The following is a 26,142-nucleotide window of genomic DNA, read 5'->3' as shown; positions in this document are numbered from 1 at the left end:
TTTTCACTATAATATTTACTGTAGTTGTTTTGTAATTTTATCCTTGTCGCATCCTTTTTGGCACGCTATTGAGTGCAGTAAATAAATAAATAAATAAATAGACGAATAAATAAACGAGTAAATAATGTGGAATTCAATTGCTAATGTCATAAAGAAACGACGCTTGCTTTGGGATTAGGTATGACCCATACTAAGAAACATAGTATCATGCTCTACTCCTCCTTCATCCTCCTCAATTCCTGTCTTTCGCTTCTCAAAATGCGTTTCCTCTTACATAGATGTATTATTATTAGTGTTAAGTTTCATTATTATACAACACTAGTAATAATACATTTAAGTAAGAGACAATACATTAAAAAAATGATGAGACTTTCGTCTCCGCAGAAACATTTGACTTTCAACTAGGTTTTTCTCCTACCTGAACGAGATCATCTCGCTTAGCATACAAATTCGTGCGAATACATCCGAATAAGCCGTTCCGTTCCTGCAACGCTTCACATTTTCGGTCTTTCGTTTCGGATATTTACTTGGTTCGTAGTCCTCAATTCCCTCACTTTCCTTCCGCACGAGCTACGTTGCAAATAGAAATATGTTTTTGGGAAAGTTGTTAGAGTGGGTTCAGTTTTTTTTTTCCTGCGTACTTTTATCTTCTTCACACTAAATTATTCACATTTATCTCTTTTATTTTATTTTATTTTCAGATACACTTTAAAATGTTCCACAGAACTCGGACCCACCCTGCATCTTACCGCATACAAATGTTTTAACCACACCCACTGTTTCTAGGAATTCTGAATTTTCGCCTCTCAAAATTACAAAATACGGAAGAATATCGTGCTATGCATAAATTGTGTGTGGATTTGCTTTCTTTCGTGATTTTCGCATCACATGAGGCGGAAAAAAGTATCAAAGCAGCTAATTGTAGAAAAAAGAAACAATTAAATACCACTAACCACTTTCTAAAGCGGCTACCCGACGGCTATCGAAGGTTGAAACTTCTTCAAAAATAGACGGCACAAAAAAAAAACAAAAAGAATAGTATTTTGTCTCAGAGTTTGAGCAAATATAGCACGGATTATTTCTATCTACAATTTTTCTTTTCTATTTACCTATCTTTTCTTACTCTTTCCTTTTTTCTTTCCATCTTTTAGTCGAAAAATTAAGAGTCGTTGTGCATTTGCACAACCAAGTAGCGACTACGTTTGGTTGCTGATACTGAAACTTTTTGGGTGCGGTGGTGGTATGAGAATGAAGGAACTCTAAACATCGGGAGGGACATTGGCTACTTTGTTAAAAAAAATAATTTTTTCAACATGGCTGCACTTCTTCCTCTAATTTTGTAGTAGATAAATTTGTAATGAATGTGATAAATAAAGGGAAAATGTCATGGGAGGACCACTCAGTGGAGCCCTTATTTCAGGAAGCTCTATCTTAACTCTTTCTCCTAGTAACTTTAGCTTACATGCCATAGATCCTCTAAGACTAATGCTTAAGATTTAGGGCCCCGATTGACTTAGTTATTTACTTCCAGAAACAAGGGCGCTACTGAGTGCCTCCCCCAACTACATTTTGCCCTAGATAAATTAAAAACAGCCTCAAAATTTCCCTCTCCTTGTTTGAACGAATCAAAGATTGAAGTATTTTAGCGGGCGAATATAGTGCATGGGGGGGGGGGGTCATCGTAATCCGATTGTGCGTTTCTCGTTTTTATTTGAAAAGTGCCTCGATGTATCAGCGTCAAGTGTTCTTTTTTTTCGTATTTTTTTCAACCTCAGCACAACACACACTGCACTTCCATGTGACACGTGCTTACACATGGCGGCACGTGACAGATGGCAACCGCAATCGGAATCGGATTCGGCTGATCGAGCGTGTATAAAAAATCGCCTCCTGTGAGGCATACACTCTATTTCTGCACACATGGACGATTTTACTTCAAATCATTAGATTGAACCGCTTGGAACTGATTGTGTACTTGGAATTTTACGGAATACTACACATATTTCTGTTTGGAATATGGGAATGAAATTTTCTTTTCGATCTCTCGACAACCCAAAATTCCAGTCGATCGCAATTGGTTGCTGAGGTTTAGGTCCCGTATTTACATCCCGTACTCCCCTACATTCTTTTTTCGATTCTCAAATGATATTGGAATCAGTGGCAGAACTTCTGTAGTAGCATTTCTCTTCCTGTTTTTGATAGTTTTTCAACTTTTTTATGTTATAATCTATGAATAGGAGCTGGTACATGACTGCTCGGTCGTGATTGGTCCAAGCGGTTTGGGTCCCAGGCTGGTATTAGTCTCAGTAACAACACACTTATACTAACTCTTTTTCCACTGTTTTTTAGTGGTTTTTCTTCTTTTTTGTACAATAGCGTATGACTGGACTACGTACATAAGCATCTATAATGCCCAATGTCTATTCGACTCAGCTGTGGGGTCCCGTTATCGTCACTGGGTTAGAAACCAACTTCCAATATTAAACACCAACTCTTTTTTCCATACCAAGCTCTTCTTAAGGGTCAACTCTTCAGTATTATTTTTGTGAATATACTGATTCCTTTTTTGAACTAGTAGCAACTCTTCTTTGTGTTCCTGTTCTCAGAATTTTTTTTTCGCATAACCCTTTTTTTATACTGAACCTTTTTTAGAGATCGACTTCTGTTTAGGTACTATCTTCTCACGATATTAACTAATTTTCTTCAACCCTATACCAGTCACTTTTTTTTAAATTTTGTTCTTAAAATTTTTTGCTGTTATGTACATAGTGATCACCCTAAGTACTTCTGATCCTCTCCTATGTACATGTCTTATCTTGAACAAAAGAATTGGAACTAATCAAAGTAATGTTTCAATTTTCTCAATTATTTCATTTTTGTTCTCACGTTCTGTGAGCTCCCGAACAGAACAAATAGCAAACTTTGATTACCGTAATTGCTCATCAACAGAGCTCAAATGTTTTGTCCGCGTAAAATGAGTCTCTCTGTTCAAATGAGGTGTCAAATTATGTCATAGAATTGACAAGGTATGGTGATGCACATGGAAATAAATTGAAGCTCCACTGGAGTACATTTCTTCGAATCGTTCGCTCCCATGATAGGGAAAGCAACGCCTCGAAGTCATATTAGAAGTTTTTGTTAATGAGAATTTTCATAAGTAGGTAGCCTATGGTTTAACAACCATCTTGACTGAGGAGGACAAAAATGAGAGGTTCAACGTTTTAAACACATTTTCTAAATACTTGTGATGCGTTTTGTATATACTATTTACATCTGACATTTCTCGCGATTTCCGCTCCCAAATTCCTAATGTATCGGTAGAAAATTCAGTCCATCATGGTGTAAGTAGGTTAGCTGCACTCAAAAAAAATTTCCCAAGGCTGGACACGATCAAATCCTGGGTGCATAAAAAAAATTTCAGTGCCAGGACAACCGTATTGCAACATATTAAGAAAAAATGAAAATAGGAAGAGGAAAATGAGAAGGGCTGAGCGAAATATACGTGTTAATATACAACATGCATGTTTCCATTGAAAATGTTCTATATTTTGCTTTTCCAAAAGTGTAGAAAAAGATGGAAAAAGGCAAGTGTTAAACGATCTCTCTCGTCACAAAATGGTCCCTTTCCCGAAATTATTCATTACCATTATTTTACATTATCTACGATTATTCATATTATTTACTTTGAAAATGAATTTTCTGGACGTGCTAGAAAACAGCTGCAGTGTTTTAATGTGGCGCCGTAAGTCTGCGATTGTTCTTTTTTTTCTTCGTCCGCAAATAATGCGTGAACAACCAGCGGTCGTTGGCCTGTTGCTGACCTAAAATAACAGGGGTTCTGTGGTTTCGTGCGGAAGAAACATGACAATCTTTGAATCGCTGCAGTTTAGGACACCGTTTCGCACCGTTTCGTTCTTGGTGTCACAATTGAATGAATCCTCATATCGATGGTGATGGATACGAATGGGAAGGCCAAAGTCTAAGGCATCAACATTTTCCCAGGCGATGTTTTCAATTAATTGGGGTGTCACGAACATCTGAGAGGGGCGCGGCGAATCAGCAGACCATTGGCCGGAAGATGCACAACGTTTCCGACCCACTCAGTGCCATAGGATCCATCACCTTACCTTGCGAGATCCATTTCCCTCATTTTCTAACGGTGGCAACGTTACCTGCCGTGTTCCTTACCTGACTGGCAAAAAGTACCATTGCAAAGAGAAAGCGAGAAAGTTGTCCACGTTTCGTTTCTAGATTTTTGCACTGTTACAGGATTAACCGGAAGAGACGGCGCTTTTCAGATTGCCGCACAGCTTTTACGAGACAATTCTGTGGGCATGCAGATGTTTTTTTAACTTATTAAAAACACGTCGCGTTCTAGGGCATATCCCGAAGATAGGTCGTATATTGGTCGCAGAATGTGTGTCCAACCGGGTGTACGCGACGCAGACGCTGCGCTCTTCCTCTGCTTGACACGCGCTCGCTCTTCTCTGCACCCCGCCCCAATCAATTGAGTGTGTTATATTGATTTATTATATTATATCAATGGGTTATATGAAATAAATGTCATATATGGTCAATGTAAAAAAAATATACAAGAAATTGCTGTTATTGTTAGCGAGGAGACGAAAGTAAGAACCTCCGTTAATCTCATATGGCAGTAGTTCGAAAAAGTGCACTGCCGTGGATGCGCCGCCATGTTAATGGAATGCAAATATTCAAGAACGAAAAAAATCTTTGTACAACGAGTACGCTCAACGGTAGCAATCTGCTTCGTTGCCTACGCGGATGGCTGAGTCAACGTGGGAGAAGACTACGTTTGGACATATCCTGTTCCTACTGCGGTTTTTGTCATAGATTCCTCATTATATTTTTGAAAAAAGGAAAAAAATGTTGTTACTTTCTTCTTTTTACTTTTAAAACAATTTCGTACTAGTCTCGTCTGGATACGCTATGCGTTTCCGAAAATAGTTTCATTTTTCCGAGTGGATGAGTGACATTCAGTGCTTTTCCTCGTTTCAACCTACTTGAATGTGCCACTCAAGGAGAGGAGAAGTCTTTTTTCGCAGCGAAAATTCTGAAAATGGTGATTTGTTGAGTTTCGAGGACTTGTGAGCTCCGTAACTATCATTTGTTTTTGAAACCAGGGTTTAGATGCAAAGTTGACTATCAATAGCCTTTTTTCTACGTATATTCACCCCACTGACTTCCACTTGTCTAGAAACTCGTACACAATTTTTCTATATAAATGTTTCCTTGTTAACACATATAAACACTTTTAATAAATTCATTTCTATCCTATGACAAATTAGCGTAGAAATAAATGAATAAATAAGAAAGTTGAGAAATTTCATATTTTTTATTATCATTATTATATTGATCATTAATTAAATCGGTACACCCAAAACATTTGCTGATACTGCAGCCGCAAGAAGAACATGTGCAGGAAATAGAGCATTCTGTAGCACAAATCTTATTGACATTATTATTCAATATATAGTTTGTAATCATTCTTATATTTTGTTTATTTTTATATTACTTTATTTTATCTCATCTTTTCTTTTTCCCATCCTTTTTGCTCTGTTGCTCTTCTCTCCCAGATTTGTGACATGTGCGACGCGACGCATTCACACTTGGTTGTATATATTTTTCGCCGACTATAGCTGCTTCAGGATCTAATAAGAGGGAACAAATGACCTGAAATTTCAATAAGATTCGTGTTAGGGAATGCTCTATTTCCTGTACATGTTTTTCTTGCGGCTACAGTACCAGCAAATGTTTTGAGTGTGCCTGGTTTAATTGATTTAAGACGTTTCATGTTCATGGAATTGTTCTATGCGTCACTTATTGTTATCATCCCATGACAAAACCAGCAACATTCGTGCATGTTTCGCATTCTCCATCGTTCGGACAACAACTGAGAATGTGCTGATTTTCTTGTTCTTTTAAAAGCGGTCTTTGTCACTTTCTGCAGACGAACAACTCATCCAACATATTCTTGTAATTGGTGCAATTTCGCCTGCTCACATGCTGTGAACTTAACGCTATATAAAGTAGGACGGTGCGAGGGGTTGAAAAACCCTAACGTTGTCCGGTGATGCTGGAGGAGGAGGTTGAGGGTTAAAGGCATCACTCCACGACTCTGGGGTGGTACGGATTTTAGGTGGAGAGTTCCTATACGGGGTCGTAGATTATGGAGAGGAGAGTGATTCCGTCCATTTCTTCCTAATTGCCGTAAAAAACGGCCCGGAAGATGCGGCGCGTGCACAAGGCTGGCGCGCTCCAGCCGAACTCCTTGCAGAAAATAGCGGGCGGGAACGCCCGAAGCCGTATCTTCCGAGCCATTTCTTACCGCAATTAGGAAGAAATGGACGGAATCACCCCATCTCCATAGTCTACTATCCCGTATACGAATACTCCACCTGAAATCCCTACCACCTCAGATTCGTGGAGTGATGCCTTTAAAGAGACGGCACCTTTCTAAACATATCTTTTCATCAGACCGACGTATTGGTGCAAGCAATGCAGAGCAACATTTTACATAAAAATTACTAGTGATTTATGAGATCCTCCTACTGTGCCACAGAAATTATTATCACGTTCAAGGGTAGCGTATCACGAATCTGATGTGGTATGGATTTCCCATGCAAACTTTTTATACCAGATCGTAGACTGTGGAAATACTGCTGGTTCTTCTCATCCCTCTGTTTTCGCAATAAAAAACGACCCTGAAGCCGGCGTTTCTTTTTTTACGACGGCTTGCATTGCAACCGGCCACCTTTGCGCACGCGCCGCATCAACGAGCGAGCCTTCGAGGATTAATAAAGATTAATGACGCCTCACCAGCCTATTCAAGTTAAACTAATGAATAGACTGCTGAGGGGAACGGAACGTGTACATAGAGGCGCGTTCTAACGCACCTCGTAGGAACTAAAGCGATTCCCATGCCGTTTCTTACGAAGATCACAGAGAGATGAGCTGAATCACTTGGTTTTCCGCAACCTACAATCCCGTATAGGAGCTTTCCATGAGAAATCCATACCAAGTCAGATCCACAGTATGCTGCCTTTAACCCTGATACAGCTTTTTTTTTGCTATCTGCAACGTACAGTCGCCCAGGGACTTTTTTGCCAGCGTTACGTATCATTACGTATTCGGCAGTGCGGGGACTTGAACCCCAGCTCTCTGCAACCAATCAATAGGAGGATAATCGATACCGCGATGACACTAATACTAACGGAGAAAATGGAGAAGGGTTCAGCCGCCAACGCGTCTACAGAGAATCCTAAATCGTTCCCAAAAAGAAGCAAAAAAAGAGGAGTTTATTTGAAAAAAAAGGGGAGTTTATTTGTGTCCTATATCGGTTGTTGTCAAATCGATCGGCGGGTGTGCGCAGAACTTAGCCAGAAGTACATAGAAGGCTCACAACATACATACATCCTCAAAATCCTGAGAAATAAGAAGAAAGAAATAATTAGAAATAGTCTTTGTAGATCACTGTTCTCATATTTCTAACACTGGGAATTTGTGAGGTTTTTCACTGTTAAATTCTGTCCTCAATCACTCAAAGAACAACTGTTGTTCCCGCACACTGCGAATAATATATTGTTTTAAAACCAAAAAAAAAATTGGAACTGGTTTCAACAACAAAACTGAACTTTGTGCAGTGTCTACTGCAATTTTACTTTCGGAAAACTTGAGGATCATGGATACGTGATGATACAAAGAGCTATAATGCACATACAAGAAGGAAATGAGAAAATTTTGAGAACGATGATTTGTCACAAACATCCTACAGGGTCCCACTGTTTCTGCTCTCAAACTAGTAGGTAAGGTTCGTTCGGAATAAGGTTTGCAACCATCACAGCGAAAACACGAAACATCACCTACACAACCATTAATCGAAGTCATCAGGACCATATGAGTCATCATTTTACCCAACAGGGCAACTATTTACACCTCTGCGGTGGAAAAAAAATGTAACCACATGAAATGAATCCCATTAATTGCGCGCTTATCAGCTCATTCGTCAATCCTTTAGGTGTAAAAAGTTGCCTCGTTGGTATAACTGATATTTCAGAAGCATCTGAAGCGTCTGACTCTTGGAATCGTAGCCAATGTTTCACATTTTCGCTGAGATCTAGTCGGGATAAGACGTGCTGCAGCTTGGTGCAGCTGCGTAAGCGGCTGCACTCAAAGCGACGCGGTGGTGGCAGCGGTTGCAAAGTGGGACCATCGCTAATTCCGCTAAAAACGCAGAGCTCAGTGCAGGTAACAAGGGTCCTCCCCCCCCCCCCCCCCCCCCCGACTGAAACCGCTAGTTCCAACGCGCCGGTTAGTGCGCCACAAAGCTTCAAATTCTTTTGGGCCAATTGCACTTTCTGGAACCTTAATTAGTGGAAAGAAACCAGAGTCGAAAGTCTTCAACAACATTAAATTTATTATATTTTATTCAAGTTGTCGTCTGGGGCAGAAAAGGGATGGTTCCTCCATTCAAAAACTCTTCTGTGAAAAATAATTGTCGACACGAGGACCTGACGTAGTCACATCGTTGACTCAGCAAATTCCACAGGGTTTCATCCTTATATTTCTGAGTTGTAAGCGCCGAAAACTTTTCTCCATAGTTTTAAGCGTTAATTTTCGAAAGGAAATGAGAGAAAGATCTGTCTCTCTGAATTCTCAGTTTTCTTGGAGGCTGCAACGATTTTCCAGAAAATTCGAAGAATAGCGAGGTCTGTCGGCATGTTTTAATGTTTGACCTACTCATTCAGTTCCTCCAGAGATTCTACAATATATAAATATATTTCTATGAAGCAAGTAGTGCATATGATTTCTCTTCTTCGCATTCATTTGACCGAGTAATCACATTTTAAATGGAATTGAATTTCAAGTCAAGCATTCCGCCCATATGGAATTTCCATATTGTGCTGAAAACTTGAACACATTCGCGTGTGGCAAGAAACCGCAATCTGTTTGTCCCAGTGATTCATCAGTTTGTCTGATAAAAAATCGACACATTCGTCGACACATGTACAGTACCTTCACGACGTCCTTCTCAGCCTGTTCTACCAGTTCGGAGTTATACCTTCAAGTATTGTGCTGACAATCATTTCCCTGAGCCCTCAAACCACGTCACACCTCAAGACTTTCCACAGCATATTTTTGATAAGGTTTTTGTTATTTGTATGCATTATAGTAATGTTAGAAAATCTTGATTTATAATGCAGTATTGCGTGAGCAGCTACGTACAACCTCAAACTCTTTCCGATCGTGTTTTTTTCGTTGGCGTATATGTGTGAAACAGTTTATACCATTGTTTATCCCTGTAGGTGACGAGTTTTTGGAAGTGTCCCGCAGCGTTTCCAACAGAGCCACACGACAGCAGCACAGGTATCGCTAATTTTCGGTCTTAACGTACCGAACTGCAGGACATTTGTTTAGTAATCTGGTCAAAACGATATGATTTCTGATGCTATTGCATATGATGCGCGGTTGCCCTCCAAGTGGTTTTCACTCAAGCTCCGCTGCCTGAGCTAACAAGGGTCCTATTGCTAGCACGACCATTTGTGCAAATCCACCATAAGTCAAATCATTTTGAGTCGACCTCAAATTTGCTCTGAATGAGCGAGATGTTCTCGTCATTGATTGTTGTCGAGCACAGTATATACAGAATCTCTTGGATTGAATAGGAGCGATCATTGATGCTCAATCACGTAATTTCTACTGGTGAACTTATTTCAGGTTAACAGAGCTCTGTTTTCCGAAAACGCATATTGTTTGTCGAATCGTTTGATGAGTTAGGAAAGTTCACAAGCGGATCATGGGACAACGAGAATAGGCAAATTGAAATACGAGAGTACGCTCGGGCATAGTTATGGTAAACACTGGCTTTTGTAGTCAATCTAATCGTTTCGGATTGTTCGGCGTCGACAACACTTCCTACTCGATGAATTTTTCCATGTATGACATCAAAAGCTCCGTTAAAATTTATCTGATGTGCTGTTTTTTGAAAGAGTTCTCAAAATTTCTGAAAGAAAAGGCGAAAGAGGCAAATTCATTCGAATCTTGTTTTCGTTCCAGACAGTAGCAGTTTTGTTTCCGACTTGAGACCGAAGAACAAAAAAATAATAAAACCTTCAAAAACCTACGCACTAAATTAGAATTACTTTTACTCTACAGCAAAAAATATGTACTACATAGTCGCTGCCAAACGTCTTCAAACACTTGACAGCAACACATCTGAAGCTTTCTCTGCTGAGTGGGACACGCATTTCCTCTTCCCCCTAGAGTGTGCGTCGCAGTCATCCGGGTGAACATATTCCACTACCAATTCTATCTGTCTGTTCCATCCCGTCACGAGTTTTTTTTCAGTCTAAGAATTACAGAGATTTATACTGGAAATATCGTTTCCTTTACACCTACCGTATTCGAATTCAAGTATTTTTTTTCTTTTTCTTCATCATCATATGCGTATCTGGAGCGATCGTTTTTTCGGAATTGCTAGCCTCATTAAGATTTATTTTCCACCGCTTAATTCCAGTAATGTACCCTCTTTTTATTGGCCACAAAGAAATCGAGTGCGTCAATCGAATCCCTACGCTCAGATTCTATTGAAGAATGTTGGTTGTTTATCAGAGCTTTGAAAGTGCAGGCGTATGTAAAACAGGCGAAGAGAAAATGCAAATGAGCAGCGTTTTCATATCGATGTCGCACATTTCACACGTATATTTTCCCGTTCATATATTTTCCCGCGTTCCTTTCTATTTCAAGGGAAGAAGTAGAACCTCCTCTTTTTTTTCTTCCACATGCAGTTCCTAAACACTATCCAGACACCAAGGCTTAAAGGCATTACCCCAGGAATCTGAGGTGGCACGGATTTCAGGTGGAGTATTCGCATACGGGATAGTAGATTATGGAGAGGGGTGTGATTCAGTCCATTTCTTCCTAATTCCCGTAAAAAAATGGCTCGGAAAATGCGGCGCGTGCACAGGGCTGGCGCGCTCCAATCGAACTCTTTGTAGAAAATAGTGCGCCGAAATGCTCGAAGCTGTATGTTCCGGGCCGTTTTCTACGGCAATTGGGAAGAAATGAACAGAATCACCCTTCTCTCAATGATCTACGATCCCGTTTACGAATACTCCACCGGAAATCCGTACCACTCCAGATTCGTGGGGTGATGCCTTTAATATTGCACAGTATGTAGATCTCATTTACCCTGGATGACAATTTGTAAGAACGCGGTGGCTCCCCAGCCCTGTTATTTGGTGACACTGATCACTTTGTTCTCCTGTTTGGAGTTCTTGCGTAGCGTTCTTAGAACGCTCTGGAGGCTTCGTAAGGACAGAGGAGTTTGATGAGATATGCGTGGCATCAAGGACCTTGGACCATTTTGAGGCCTTTGATAGAGACAAAGTTGTCGAAACATCGGGTCATAGATGAAGTCTCACCAGAACTGTCGTTGGCATAACAATAAAACATAAAGCCATTTTACAACGTCGAGGTTTCAAGGACGAAGACCTCTAAACTGTTAAAGGCATAATTTTCAGGGTTTAGATTACGAGTATGAATATGGGCCCACTGAGTTCCTCCAAGTCCTAGAAACGGCGGGAAGAAGCCGTTTGTTCCTACGAGATACGTTAGAACGCACCACCGTTGTCTACACACCGCTTCCACAAGCGAGCGGTCTAAGATCAGTGAGGTCTCCTCACGACCTGTTCAAGTAGAAAAATAATTAGGCTGCTGAGGGCACCGGAGCGTGCACAAGGGGGCGCGTTCTAACGTAAGTCGCAGGAAAAATGTTCTTACGCCGTTTTTCAGGACATTTAGGGTTCGCGGTGTATACTAGGAATTGAGCGTCAGCACGCTCAGATTCCTAGTATACACCGCGAACTCTATATTTTCCATCAGGTCCCCACACTACGTCAATTTCGTGGTACGATGCATCCAAATGTATTTTGTGAATAGGTTCAAGTAGAGTGCAAGTTGTCGAGGACCAATCATCTTCACTGCAGTCGAAACCACTTCTTCAGATTATAAAGGATTTTTCTTTTCTTCAGGTTGAATCCTGCTCGTAATTGTAGTTTGTTGGCTGGAAATTAGTTCTACTTATCAACTGCGAATTGCTTGTACGTGCAGTAGAGCCGAAACGACATGAACACGGACAATTGCGTGAGCGGCTGCGCTCGAAGCGGTGCGGAGGAGCGCTGCGGTTACGATCGAGTGAGGGTTCCTGCTACCTCCAGTCATTGCTGCAGTTCGCGATGTACGCGCTTCGACTCCAACTGGTATCTCCGCCGCTTCGTGCGCAACCGCTTACGCACCTGTGCCGCGCTTCACGTCGTTTTTAGCCGACTATAGATGTTGATCAAAGATTCTGATTTGTGGTGCAATATTGTTTGCTACTGCTCGTATGTGACTGAGAGCGTATCACCGTAGTGGAGGAAGTGATTAATATCCGTCCGAAGGTGAGATCAAGTGGAGGTCCTGTCACGCGATCATGTACTGTACATCCATCGGTGCAGAACGTCCTTCAATTTTTCTGTGCGGTGGAAATAACGCGATGCGAATTCTTCACCCTGATGTCAGTTCGTTCACCTGATCATCTATGGGGTAGAGTCTTTGAAAAAATCTTCCACGCTTCGTGGGTTTCCCGATGTCTGCGGAGCTGTTAAGGACCCCTACATCAAAGTTAATGTGGGGTGCTTACTTTCCAGAGTAAAGAAGTCAAAGACTTCAGGATTTCCAAACTCAAAATCAGAAAAATCAATCTAGGACCTGGAAGTTGCATATAGAGAATGAAAAAATTGTATCGCAAGTTACAAATTGCAGTAAAAAGCAGGGCAAGCGTAAATTCCACAAAATAAACGTAAAGTAGTAGTAAAATAGCGACCTGGACTAAAAAGATATTAGAACTAACAAAAAGAAGCAGGTTTCACGCTGAACAAAAAACAACAAGACAAAAAATTAGAGAACTTCCTCATTCAGGTCGTTGGAATCCACTGCTCGTATATCCCATATATGACTCCGAGAATGGTCAAAGCGACTTGATTTATGGTGCAGTATATATAGCATAAGCGGTTGCCCTCGAAGTGGTTTTCAGCTACTCACAAATGACTATTGACGAATCATTGTAGCGCAGACAGCGGCTGAGTCGAGAAAAATCAGGCGAGGGTCCCACCGCGTGCGCGACAATTGTAAAAATTTATTCCGAACGTTAGAATCTAGCACAAAGATCGTGGATTTCTGGCGAAACTGAAGAAGCAGTGATGTGTCAGGTGAATTAGCTCACATCCGCAACTATGAAGTATGCTCCCCCACACGTTTTCTTCGGAATTTCGAGGCAAATGAAAACCACTCAAAATAGGCTACTTAGTGCCTATTGCGATGTGTTATTTGTTTGAAAATGAGGTTGTTCGACACAGAGAGGTTTTGAACAGGGGTAGCGTCTCTGGTTTTATGTTTACGGGCAGAGATATTGTCACGACCTCTTCCTTGTGGGACCCAGTGGTTGCAGAAGAAAAACTGGGATAGCAGCAGCTTTAGAACTAACTTCTCTTTCTTCTTCTCTTCTCATCTATAGTTCAACGAGTATTGAGAGTACTTCAGATATTATTAGCCGCTTAGTGCCGCTTCATCTCTCATGTATCGTCATTTTCCTCCTAATCGTATATGTCGATACTCGTGACGAGTCGGAAATTAACTTTCGCATCATTGCACTTGATTTCAGGCCTCGCTCCAGCACAACACACAAGCGATCCATGACATAACAGCAGACAGAACACGAGAGACGATGTTGTACAGGAGGTGGGTCCAGAAAACGGGCGGGTAGGCGCATGATAGGGGTTGTTGTTGTTGCAAGGCCCCGGGGGTGTTTTGTTGGCGAACATGATTAGCCGCATTCATTCGATGAGCTTTTGAATTGCCTCACAACTCAACTTTCCAATTGTTCGACTTTGGTGCTAAAATGTAAGTTGTTCGTTACGATTCTTCTTGTTTCTTTTTTTTTCGCACGATGTTGCGTTGTTCGTGTAAACATTGTGTTATGTCAGAAATAAGAGCTGTGATATAAACAAAAGAGTATCGTAGATTAAAAAAGTGGGTAGGAGAGGCAAGATCTTTGAAATCCTTGTTTGGAATTAAAAGTGAACTGAAATCGAAAAAAGTGATAGAGGAAAGTGTATCTCAGTGCAAACTTTGAACTCAGACACTTAGTCATCTTAAGAGGAGTTTGTATTTGTGATTTTACTCTTCGTATATAATATAATCTGAGATAATCTGAGAGAGTGAAGTAAAATGTAGTCGGAAGGAGGCGTTTATTTCCGTCTCAATGGCGCCCTTATTTCTACAAGTAAATAACTAAATCAGTTGGATCCCTAAGACCCAAACATTAGTCGTAGATGTTCTATGACATGTAAGCTAAAATTACTAAGAGAAAAAAGTAAGATAGAGCGTCCAGAAATAAGGGCACAATTGAGTCCCCCTCCCTACAAATACATTTTTCCAGAGAATGTTCATTAGCATACTATAGTGGCTTATACTCTTTCTCCTTATTTTACAACATTTCTAGAATTTTGAGCTTAAATGAGAAGAAGATCATTATACTCCGACACACTGTGTTTTTTTTTGTGCCACAGTTTCGTTAACTCACTGTGTAATTAGAGTAATTTTAGAACCTCTCTTTTTGTTAAGTGTGACGCTAGCGCTTTTTGACATCTAGAAAAGATGGACACATGCGTCATGTCAAATTTCTTTGAATAATGCAGTCGATTCAAAACATATATTTCGAGAAAACTTTCGATATTTGCCTTTTTCTTCTAATAAGTAGGGTTCGAAACACACTTTGCAGGAATCGTGAAAACAAGAATTACCTTCCTTAGGTCCAAAAATCAGATGAACGAGGCAACTTTTTGCACCCATGAGATTGAAATGAAACCACGAGAGTTGATTTCATTGTTCATATGTGGGCAAATTTGATGTGTACTTGCACCAGTGATACAAATTTTACTCGCTTTCAATCCCTTAGTTCTACGGGTGTAAAGAGTTGCCTTGTTAGGTAAACTGATGTCGCCGATGCTCCTGAGACTTTTGATTCCTAGATTTGTGAGCGTTGTTTTGCATTTGTAATGATAAATAGTACTTGAACACGTAGCATTTGATTGTCTTGCTTGAGCTGTAGCCAAAATTGGATTGGTTTTTCTTTACTAAGTAACAGCTAACGTCTCTGCATTATCGCTTTGGTCAAGCAAATCAGTTAAAAGTACTTAATAATTACGTGTAGGAAAAAACAATGGAAACACAAAAAGATGAATGCGTCGGAGCTGGTGCCCTTCACCATTGCACGATTGGCGAAGGGATCTTCATCATCTGAGGTGCACCACATGAGCTTCACCTGAAGAGGGTCCGGCTCCCCCTATCGCACCTATGCCCAAAAACACAACATAGGGAACTCCCCCAACGTTTTCCTTAATATGTATGGTGCACGTGCACAATCAGGCTACAGCCAGTGACTGCTAATGTCACGGTGCATTGGTGTCGATTTAAAACGAACATACCACGGATATCACTCGAACGGTGAATCCTTTGCCAGACATTCAAGGCGTTTTCGACTCAACCACTAAACTTCAATGGTTGGAATCCACTTCAATGGCGTGAAACCAGAAAATCCCATTCGTTGGAAAATGCCGTAATAACGTGACCGCCTCGTTAAATGGTGTCCCGTTAACGCCGAACGCATCAACGATGAAAAAAGCCGCTGTAATCGGAATGAGCATGTCTTGTCTGTGCCATTTGTTGACGTGTAATTCCCGATGACATCGGCGGAGACGATCGATACTTGGCACAATTCCTTCTTCCAAATGGAATAGGAATGTATCGCTGTGATTTTCCGCTCAATTTGCTTTTGCGCCTGAAGAAATTCCTGCAATTTTGAAAACAAGCCAGTTTTGAGGGTATGCGGCTATATGTGATGTTGGCTTTTCTTACTTAGAACTGCATTCAGCTCCTATCAAAGTTTTTCTTTTTGCTTTTCTCACGTTTTTCGGCGTGGCCTTAAATATTCCTGCCTTTTTTGTCTTTCTACTTACTACGGGGCACTCACTGGCGCCCTTATTTCCCTACGCTCTTTTTTCTCTTAGTAACTTTAGTTTCCATGTCATAGATCCTTTAAGACTAATGTTTAGGCCTTAAGGCCCCAACTTATCTGGTTATTTACTTCGAGAAATAAGGGCGCCACTGAGTGCCCCCTCTCCCCCCAACTACATTTTACCCATGTAATTATGGTAACGCTAGACAGTAGACGATTTTGCAGATAATGCACAGCATTTCTTTTAGACGAAGCCATTTAATAGGCGCATGTCTTGTGTTAAACAATTCTTTTGGTTTTTATAAGGTTTTTTCTTGCAACCCATTCATTTTGGCAAATTATGACCCCTTTAAAAGAAATTTGTACCATCTGGAGGGCGAGAAAAACTGAAACAAACACAGATGTCGGTTTAGCTGTATAGTAATATTGGAGTAGCATCATAATCCTTTGTGAAGGTTAAATCAACTTTAAGGTGCTTTAAATGACTCATGGCCCTATGAACTCTTATGTCACTCTTTAAGTTGTCTAAGGAAACCCAAAGAAATTCCTGGTGCATGTATTAATAGGTTTCTGCTTTAAAAAAATGATGACCGGATCTATTCTTTCCCTATATTGATTATGTCAATGATGTCAGTTTTTCCTATGTTTTTGAAGTCGTTAATGTTGTGCAACAAATCGTTGGTATGTCATTGGCAGTAAAACAAAAAGAAAACTGCCTACATCATAGAGGCATCGCGACCAACATCGGTGCTATTTTCGTAGCAGTAGACATGATTGATTGCATTTTCTAGTCGAAACGACGACCTCTACGAATCTAAGGTCATAATTTTTTCATTTGCTTGAAATAGACAAGGATAGATGCGGATAAGCGCCGTTAGGTGCTACATCCGCCCGCTATTTAAGTCAAGTAAGTCAAAATAATAACAGAATTGGCTGAAACATCATGCAATTTCTTCTGTTATTCTCTTTCTGTGTTTCAGCTTGTTTGTTCGCTTGTTGTGGCTGATGTGGATCCGGGGTATGCAAGGGAAACTCTTTTATTTGTTGCGCCTAATTCTCTCCCAGTGACAGTGTTTTTCGGAAATGTTCGTTCATTGACGTTTTCTTTTCAAGACGCTCAACGGACGAGCTTTCACATAGTTACATCGTTAATGACGCTTTGTTGTTGCAATCGGCCTGCGAATGTAATTTCACGAAGCAGGGCAATCGTAAACTGTTTTATGGGTTTATCCCCGTCGCACGTTCGAATCAGTGCTTGTCTTTGCAGCGGGAATCAGTCTCGTCATTTCTCCCCCTCCGATTTTTTTTGCCTCCTTTTCTGCGTCTGCATCTGAACTCAGCCCATCTTGATGCCTCCTCTGTAACTCATTTGCCCCCGCCTAACATATGGTTATCGTTCGTTCGTTGCATGACTCTATCGATTCACATTTTTCGCTGTTAGTCTATTCATTACTCGCACCTCTTTACTAGTTTCCAAGCTGTTTGTTTGCATGTTTCGAAGAGGGGTATTTGACTTTTCCCTTAAAACAATCAGTTCCTCATAATAATCTCTGTTAAGGCAACAAAACTAGTCTGTGCATAGAAAATTGAAGGTTTGCTCTTCCTTAGCGATGCACTTTTAATGGGTCGTTGCTCTCACATCTCTTTTTGTAGCCACGGATTCAAATATCGTGGTATAGTGTTGTTTCGCTGTTTTTCTTCCCACTGACCATTCGTTGTGGTTTAGAAAATCTCTCACATAAAGTTCAAATGATGAGAAATTTCCAGATTCAATCCAACTAGGTTTTGAATCTATGTGCTTTTATGTCATTTACCATCTTCTGATGATTGTTTATCATGTTTTATCACTGACTTCCTGCGAAAAGGAAGTGATCACAGTAGAGTTCATGGGATTTTGTTCTCCGGACAAAACATGGACCAGCGGTTCTTTGCTCTACACTCAAACTACTTTTTTCTTTTGCTGAAAACAGTGCAGTTCCACTTACAGCCAATGCGTTACGCGAAATTGTTGCCATAGAGCGCGTATTCGTTCACATTATTGAATGACTTGTACAAAAAATAAGACATATTGAGATTCAAATTCATTTTGATTGGGAAAATGGAAGACTATCAACACATCTCTCCGTTTCAACAGATCCAATAATCAAGCAGTAATTCTTATGAGGAGAATTTATATTGTTTTCATGATTTTTCGACAGTTTTTTCCCCAGTTTCTGACTCGTTTTTTTCGTCTGGCTCAATGTTGTTACTTTGGAACATCGCAAAAAAAGAAATAGCAACGATTCGTACCATAAAACCATAAAATAAATGCAACCTTTTCGCTTTTTTGCTGCTTTGAAAAGGGTGCGCGTATAAATTCTTCTACTAGTGCCACTAGTCACTCTTTTCCTTAACTCCATGGTTACTGTAAATTCATGCATAGAAATGCGTGCAACCAGTTGGACGCGGTTTATTTCAACGAGCAGTTTCCAACAAGAACATTTTTTTTCTTGATGACTGCATTGCCTGTTCATATAGATGTTCTCATTTAAATGAGTTTTCTCCTCTTTTTTCCCGTATTATGAACAGGTTTGTGTATTTCGTTTTTTTTTAAACTTTGAGAAAACTTCTGCTGGATATGAGTTCATTAAACAAGTTATGAATCTAAGCTACTCTTTTCTGGCACGAAGAACAGTAAAACTTTCTCACCCCTCATTTTTATGACATCTGCAGCGAGATCAGATAGAAAACACTAATAAAGCGCCATTCAACGCAATAAATGCTCTTCATTTCCTTTTCTCTTTATTTCTGGTATTTAATTCGTAACATTGTTTGATAATAGTATATTCTTAGGAAAGAAAGTAGTTGATCCGCAAAATATTCTTTAAGCAAACTTCATTGTGAATGTTCGTTGCAGGCTGACGATTGAATAGATGTTATCCTAAGCACATGTTGATACGGTAAAGATCGTTGCTTGTCAATGCAGTAATTTCCCATGAAGTTTCGAAAGTAGCGATTTCATGAATTTGGAAGCTTCATGTAATTGCAGTGCACATTTGCACAGTTGTCATGCAAGTTCTTCTGGGAAAGCGTATAAGAGAAAGTAATAGGATAGCTACAATCGGTGCAGAATCTCTTCAACCAAATGACCGCGACGCATCTGTCGCTGTGCACGCTTTTCTCTGCTAGACCCTCCCTCTTCCGCCCCACTACATTAGTCGAAGGCGCATCGCGTTCAACTGGTTGAATAAATTCAGCATCGACAGAATATGCGTTGTTGGTATGATTCTCGTTTTATTGTAAACATTTTTCAATCGAGCTTTATCCTGAGTATTTTCCAAAGATGAGGTTCTGAAAAATATAAAAGAATTGTTATATTTCCACATATTCTCATGTTTACAGTATGGTTCAGTTATCGTGTTAATGGTAGAAAATTACAAAGCATCTATACAACAAGAACCGAAACCCGAAGATTTTCCTTCTCGTGGAGGATTGGAGACTGCATGCACAGTATTCTATATAATTGAATCAGACCTTTCATTAGCCTAATAAAGTATAAGTGAGCATCTGTGATGAGTCCTTTCCTTCCTTTAATTCATTATGAGCCTCGAAATCAAAGGAAATCTCTGCAATTAAGTTTCAAAGATGTATGTAGAACCACAGCATATGGTCTGTGCACCCGTGTGTTTTGATCGTGTTGTGTTCAGTGCTTGTTGCAAACCTGTTTTGTCGACAATAGCATGAGGTGATTCCCAACTTTTTTTTTTGCGTTTTGTTATTGTCCCATTTTCATTCTATTCCTATCGGCAGAGCTAGGACGTGTGGCTTTTTTTTTTCTTTTTGCGCCAAGTTCGTTTGGTTAGCTGTTTGACAATGGGCGATATCTCAGCGATATTTATTTAGTGCGATGTACCCTGCAAAGATTGTTGCGGTTTATTGGATCCTTATAGATCGGCGTTATTCATGTTGGTTTTTCTGATCGCTATATTATACTTCATCCACTTCTTTCTTGGAATTAAAGATTATAGAAAAATTGTTGCACCAAGATGTAGCAGAAGGAGCTGGGAGATGTTGCATTGTTGTGAATTCTTCAAATTTTGTAAAAAAAATCACAGGAAACTTTTCATATTTGGATGCTGTTAGGATTTCTTGACATTTCCAACAAATTCACTGAGAGGAAGGTCTCTGAAACTCCAATAGCCTAGCTCTTTTCTTTTTGCTTTTTTTTTTGTAAATAATTTATCGCTCCTATTGGGCTATTGCCTGATGTTTTCGTGTGCAGGACGTCTAGGTCGTAATAGGCTTTCCCTTTTTCGTTCCATTTTTTTCTTCACACATTTTCTTCGAAATGGATCCCTTGTCACCTCTGTCCTTGACAAATTGTTTAATCAATGTCTTTAGCCCTCTTAACGGTGCCAAGTACAGCAAATAAAAGCTGTTTTCATCTTTTTTTTCGACGTTTCTCCTATATGCTGTGCTTGAATGAGCTTGTCGTCAATAAGTTTACAAATTACAGTCGTATTCGGACTCGAATATTCACAGAGATTATCAGAGCTGAGTTCTTGCTTAGTTTCTTGCTATAATCTCGTGAACCAACTCTCGTTTGTGTTCTGAAAGACTGATTTTAAGATAATCTGGTACCTTGCTTTAGTTTTTATTATAATTATGTTATTTAACTTGCCCGGTAAAAAGTTGAAATTGAGAACTCTTGGCATTTTCCTATTTTAATTGCCAATATGAAAAGGATTCACCCTCGCTCACTTTTTCCTTAAATAGAAAACCTCAAAACTTAGTTTTGGTTAACTGTGTGTTCTGGAAGAGCTGTACACCCTTTGCAGTTTGCATTCATCTGTTTCTTTCTGCATGAAGTTTGATGAGCGTTCTGTGTGAAAAAACATTAGTTTGAAATTTAATGTTTGGCGCGCACCTCCTCTTAGCAGGTGCGCCCAACATTGATTCACACAGGGCGGAAATCACCGCTCTGTGGTGTATGGATTTTTTCTGAATATTTTTTTGGCTTTGAGATGCTCGTAGTGACTACGATAAAAAGAAGACAGACTTCTCAGAATCTTGAAATATTCTCGGATATTTTCAAGATTGTGTATCTCTCGGATATGAATTTTTTCTTCTCTGGAAAAGAGTTTTTCTCGTACCAGAAAGACTATGTACTTTCGACAAGATTTTTCTTAGCAAGACATCACGGAAATATTCTTTGTTTTCTTTAGAAACTATTCAACGTAGTAAAAATGTAAACCCTTTTAGCTTGGATTATTGCTTGGACAGAGAGTACTTTTTTGGTTGCTTTTTGAAGAAAAAAAAAACAGAGCTTCATTGTTCAATTCAGTGTGATGTAAGTGGTAAATAATCCATTATGTCATTCCTCTCTACATTCGAATACCCCAGAATATATGGGACATAACAACACGCGTTGCCCGTGGACCATTAAATTTAAAACAAACACTTCGAATAGGCAGCATAGACTGCTTCCATGTCTGTTTTGTCTTCGCAAATTAATTCCGATTTATTTTCAAAAGCAACTGCTTCTTTTCCGTTATCACAAGTGTACTTTCTTCTATCTAGGCGTCAAAAACGGATGTCGCCCGGAGCGTCCCGTCTTTACGAACTCCAGCCAGATCCTTATGATGCCACTCAGCGGCGAGCTATACGAATATGTCTGTTCGTTGATGTCAAGAATGCTGTATGTATAGATGTCATTCTAGTGTTATTGACACCGTTGCCTCCTCATAATAGACATGTTTTTTTAGCATGAGCTCAGAAGTAAGCTCAGAAATGGTGAAATCGATGCGGCACTAATTCGGGCAGAGTTGGTAGGTTTTTGCAGGATATATTTCACATTATTGTCAATTGTTTTATTTAGATTTTAGTTAAATAAACTCCTATTCCGTGCAGTTACTAGGAAGAAATGAGGGTAAAGTGTAGTTGGGGTAGGAGTTGCGAAGTTGACTCAACAGTGCTTCTATTTCTGGAAGTAACCAACTGAATCAATCGGAACCCTAAAACCTAAGCATTAGTCTCAGAGGATCTATGACATATAAGCTAAAGTTACTGAGAGGGAAAAAGGTAGAGCTTTTAGAAATAAGAGCGCGGTAGAGTGCCTCCTCAAACTACATTTTTCAAGAATTAGGTTTTGTAGATCAAGTGAAATTTTACTTCATATTTGGAGCCAGCCATATTCGGCATCAGATATCTGGGCCCGTATACGCTCCGCACACGCCGCATTTAAGCGCTCATTACACGAACTGGGGAAATCGGGAATATCAAATAGCTGATTTTTCAGGTACTCGAGCCATTTATAGTTCTTGCCGCTGCGAATAGAGCTGTACATCAGGCTGCTCATAATCGTCTTTCCACTCGAAGTATAGCGGCTGAACTCGTGTACAGCTTGTCACCAAGTAGAAATGTAAGTATTTTGTGTAATCTGGAATTTTGTTGCCTGATCTGAAACAAAAGGATAATACAGATGTTTTCCTTTAAACTAGAAGAGAATTGAAGCATTTTAATGTTTGTTTATACAGATCTCAGACTCTCTTGTCACATTCGGAATCGCGGACACAAGCAAGAATATCCTCGTATGCATTTTCGATGACAAAGACGGATCGAGAATGAAAAAATTGGCAAAAGAGATTGACGGCCGACCGGAAACGTTAGATAAACTCTCAGGCATCATGGACTTACGTCTTATCCAGAAGGTGATTGTACTTGCCGTATTCGTTGATTCTGCGCTAATTGTTGTGAGCAGCAGAATATTGGAGTCATATGAGAGCATGCAGAACACAGCCATAGCATTACCCCTTTGTCGTGATGGAAGAAGGCTGCGGTTTTGAGCGCATTGATGGCTCCTCTGATTCTTGTTTGAGACCGTAATCGTGGAATTTTATTTAATGATGACAGTCGGTTATCTCGAATTCTATGGCTAAAAAAAGTAAAAGAATACAGCGCAAGCGAACTGCTTTTCTTTTCGTGAGTACGAATTTTCTTGTGATCTCTCTTGTGGGAACAGAGGAACAAAAGCTAATGTTTTACTGTTGTAGTTACGAGAAGGGAATGAAACTGCGTTTGTTTTTATTTATTTATTTATTTGAAAACACCCAGCATAGGTCTGCCCTAAAACAGAAGCAAAAAGGAACAGAGCATACTAGAATTCGAGCTAACTTTTACCTAGCAAGGTTGACCGTTCATGGCACATTGTGTGGGTGGATGCCAGGTCATTCTCTTGCTACAGAAAGTGAGGAATTTTCACGCGAGATCCTTTTACGTGCAGGCTTCGCTCGCATCATTACCTTTCGACGAGTTGATGGAAGCCCTGAATGTTGAACCCTCCGCTCTGAATGGAACACTTCATTTTGTTAATCCTTTTTTGTTGTCAAATTTCGTCCCCTGAATTCGCACAACCTGGAACCTCTGTGCCATGTTTCTGGTTACTTGAAGAGCTCACTTCGTGACAAGCGTTGACAAGGTGACAGATTTCATCAACAGGACTGACGTCCAAGCTTTTGCTTTCCCAACTCTCCGGATATATAACTTAACTATTGTGCATTTGAGCCCACAACGTGCTTTATTTTTTACTAGCAAACTCAGTGAAGCGAGAAAAGTGCACTAAATGTCATTGAGGGCACTCTTGTCTACATTCATACAGTCACTGGAATTTTATAAAAGACATGACTTCCACTAATGTTTACGGAGCAGTAAATAGAAAAGGAGTAGGAAGGATTTTAAAAGACGAAATAAATCACTAGAAATTTCTGCAAAAACTTTTTATTTTTCTCTGTAATGTATAGGGTGTGGTATAATGATCACATTTTAAAGCCCTATAAAAAATGAAAAGAATCCACATACATGAAACTGAATATGTTTCTGAAAAGTACGTGAAATGCCACTTAGAACTTTTTGAATTTTAAAAATTATGTCTCACAGTTGGCCATCGTTGTCAATATATTGCTGAACACGTTCTCGGATGTTCTTCATTACTCCTCGGGTTTCCCCAGGAGGAATGTCGTGCCGAATACTGTACTTCAAATCCTCGAGGGATTGAGGACGATGTTTGAAAACATTTTCCTCTAGATATCTCCGGAGGAAAAAGTCACATAAGCTTAGATTTGATGAGCGCGCTGTCCAGCCGACGTCACCCCTTAGAGAGATTAAACGCCCGGGAAACATTTCTCTTAACACCCCTAGCGAATGTCGTGAGCTGTGGCACCGTTTTTTTGAAGCAAGACATACTCGAAATCCAAATCAGCTTGGGGTCCAGAAAGGTCTCACACATTTCAGTGTAGCGGTCACAGTTACAGTTGCACCAAGTCTTCTTAAAAAGTATGGGCCGATCGCAGCAATTTTTAAAAAATTCAACAAATAAAATATCATATCATGGCCTTCCAGAATTATAGAATAAGGATAAAAGGTTTGGCGCTTGTCTAGCTTGTGGAGGCGGCGGGAGGGGGATGCTCGATGTATCAAATCAGTATTTTCATACTCCCACGTAAGTCTGGTACCAATTTGTCGACCCGGAAGTTATGAAGGGCTCAGTTGGCGCTAGGGAGGTTTCGAACCATTGATCGATCGTGCAGGCATACCAAAACTTCTTACCGACTGCGTACCTTTTTAGAAATGTTTTGAATCCTTCATCTGGTTTCTTTTAATATTTTTGTAGCGCTCTAAAATGCAGGAGATCATTACATCCCACGCTGTAATATTCTATGTTATTTGTGTCCGTTAATGCAATTTAATTTAGTTAAGAAGCTTAGTATGAAAAGAAATCCCAAACTTCGTCTTGTGTAAACAGAAGTCTGCGTTGCCAAAAAGGTTTGTTGAGATTTCGAGAGCGGCAGCGTTTTTCATTGCTTGGAGTGACATCTCGCTTTCATACTGTAGCGATTACTCTCTTTTTTTTTGTATTTGGCATAAAGGAAGCAAAAAAAGAGCAAGTGGAGTCGCTTGGTTTTTCTAATTATCTACAAGTGTAGACAATTTGAATTTGTATTCCAATATTAATATTCTCATCCATAAGAAAGTTCAGTTGACTTGACAAATTGACATTTGTTACTTATCATTCTACTCATTAGATTCATACTTGTCAAAAATGAACAGAACATTAGCTATTGACACTGCTGAAAAGGCATAAAATTTGAGGAAAGAAAAAGGAAATTCTGAAAAGAATTTCTTTTTGGAAAACCTGTCATATCTGCATTATTGTTGTCAATGAGCCCTGTATCTCGAAAAGTGATGTGTATTTGGTCTTGGTCTAACATCCATTATCCTTTTCAGCACTGATCTCTTAATAACTCAAGAATCCGAGTAGAGAAATTGTCTCCAGGAACACCAACTACTATTCTAAATAGTTAATGAAAATAAGAAGAGATGTGCTAGAAAACTTAAATGACATAGTCGAACAAACATTACCGTTTAATTCTTATTCAGCTCCTTTTTCTAAAAAAAAATTTTACCTATCAAATCTTCTCTCAAAGAATTAGTAGGTTAAACTCAGGAAACGTAAGAAATCTGGAGAAGACCTAAATAGAGGCTTCGCAGAGTTTGATTTAGCTTTAAGAATTTATTCAAGTCTTTCTTTAAAAGAAACCTACTCATACATTTACTAAGTTAATTTCGGAAATCTAGAAAATTTGAGAAAAAAAAACCTAACACGAGGATTTGCGAACGAAAAGTACACATGTGGCATCCATCTCGCTTTTTTCTCTTTTTTTTTTTTTGGTGCCATTTTCATAAGAAAAACTGGATGTCGCCAGATGAGTTTCCTAGCAGTGATTTCGATGATGCCATAACGGTTCTCCAATAACGACACATGTGCTTAATTGGGTGTGTATCCAGATGCCCTCTCTAGAGCTCCAAACCCGTACTAGAGTCTTCTGTGGTTTCTGGCTGAAAGTTAATCGAGCACTATTGCAGTTTTATATCATTGTCATTATATGTTTGTATTATTGTTTACTGTTTTACTTTCTATGTTGTTGAATGTATTTCAGATCTATCAACTGAGAGAACCTAAATTCAACGAGGATTCAATTTCTGATCGAGTTCTGTCACGTATCATCACTAAAGATTTCATGTCGTGA

The 26,142-nt window shown here is 39.7% G+C and overlaps 1 protein-coding gene across 1 annotated transcript; it reads left to right on the top strand.

Annotated features, from left to right (window-relative positions):
- Positions 1-3,963: 3,963 nt before the first annotated feature.
- On the top strand, positions 3,964-26,142 carry RB195_001145 (uncharacterized protein; the record flags this gene model as incomplete). Its single annotated transcript, XM_064197788.1, has 7 exons — positions 3,964-4,002; positions 13,724-13,800; positions 21,638-21,755; positions 21,823-21,885; positions 22,356-22,478; positions 22,594-22,767; positions 26,053-26,142. 7 exons carry the CDS (start codon positions 3,964-3,966, stop codon positions 26,140-26,142), a joined length of 684 nt encoding a protein of 227 aa, XP_064053669.1.

This window comes from Necator americanus, chromosome IV, assembly GCF_031761385.1.
Source record: "Necator americanus strain Aroian chromosome IV, whole genome shotgun sequence".
Lineage (NCBI taxonomy): Eukaryota > Metazoa > Nematoda > Chromadorea > Rhabditida > Ancylostomatidae > Necator > Necator americanus.
Note: the sequence above shows the minus strand (reverse complement) of the source record. Positions and strands in the feature narration are given on the sequence as shown.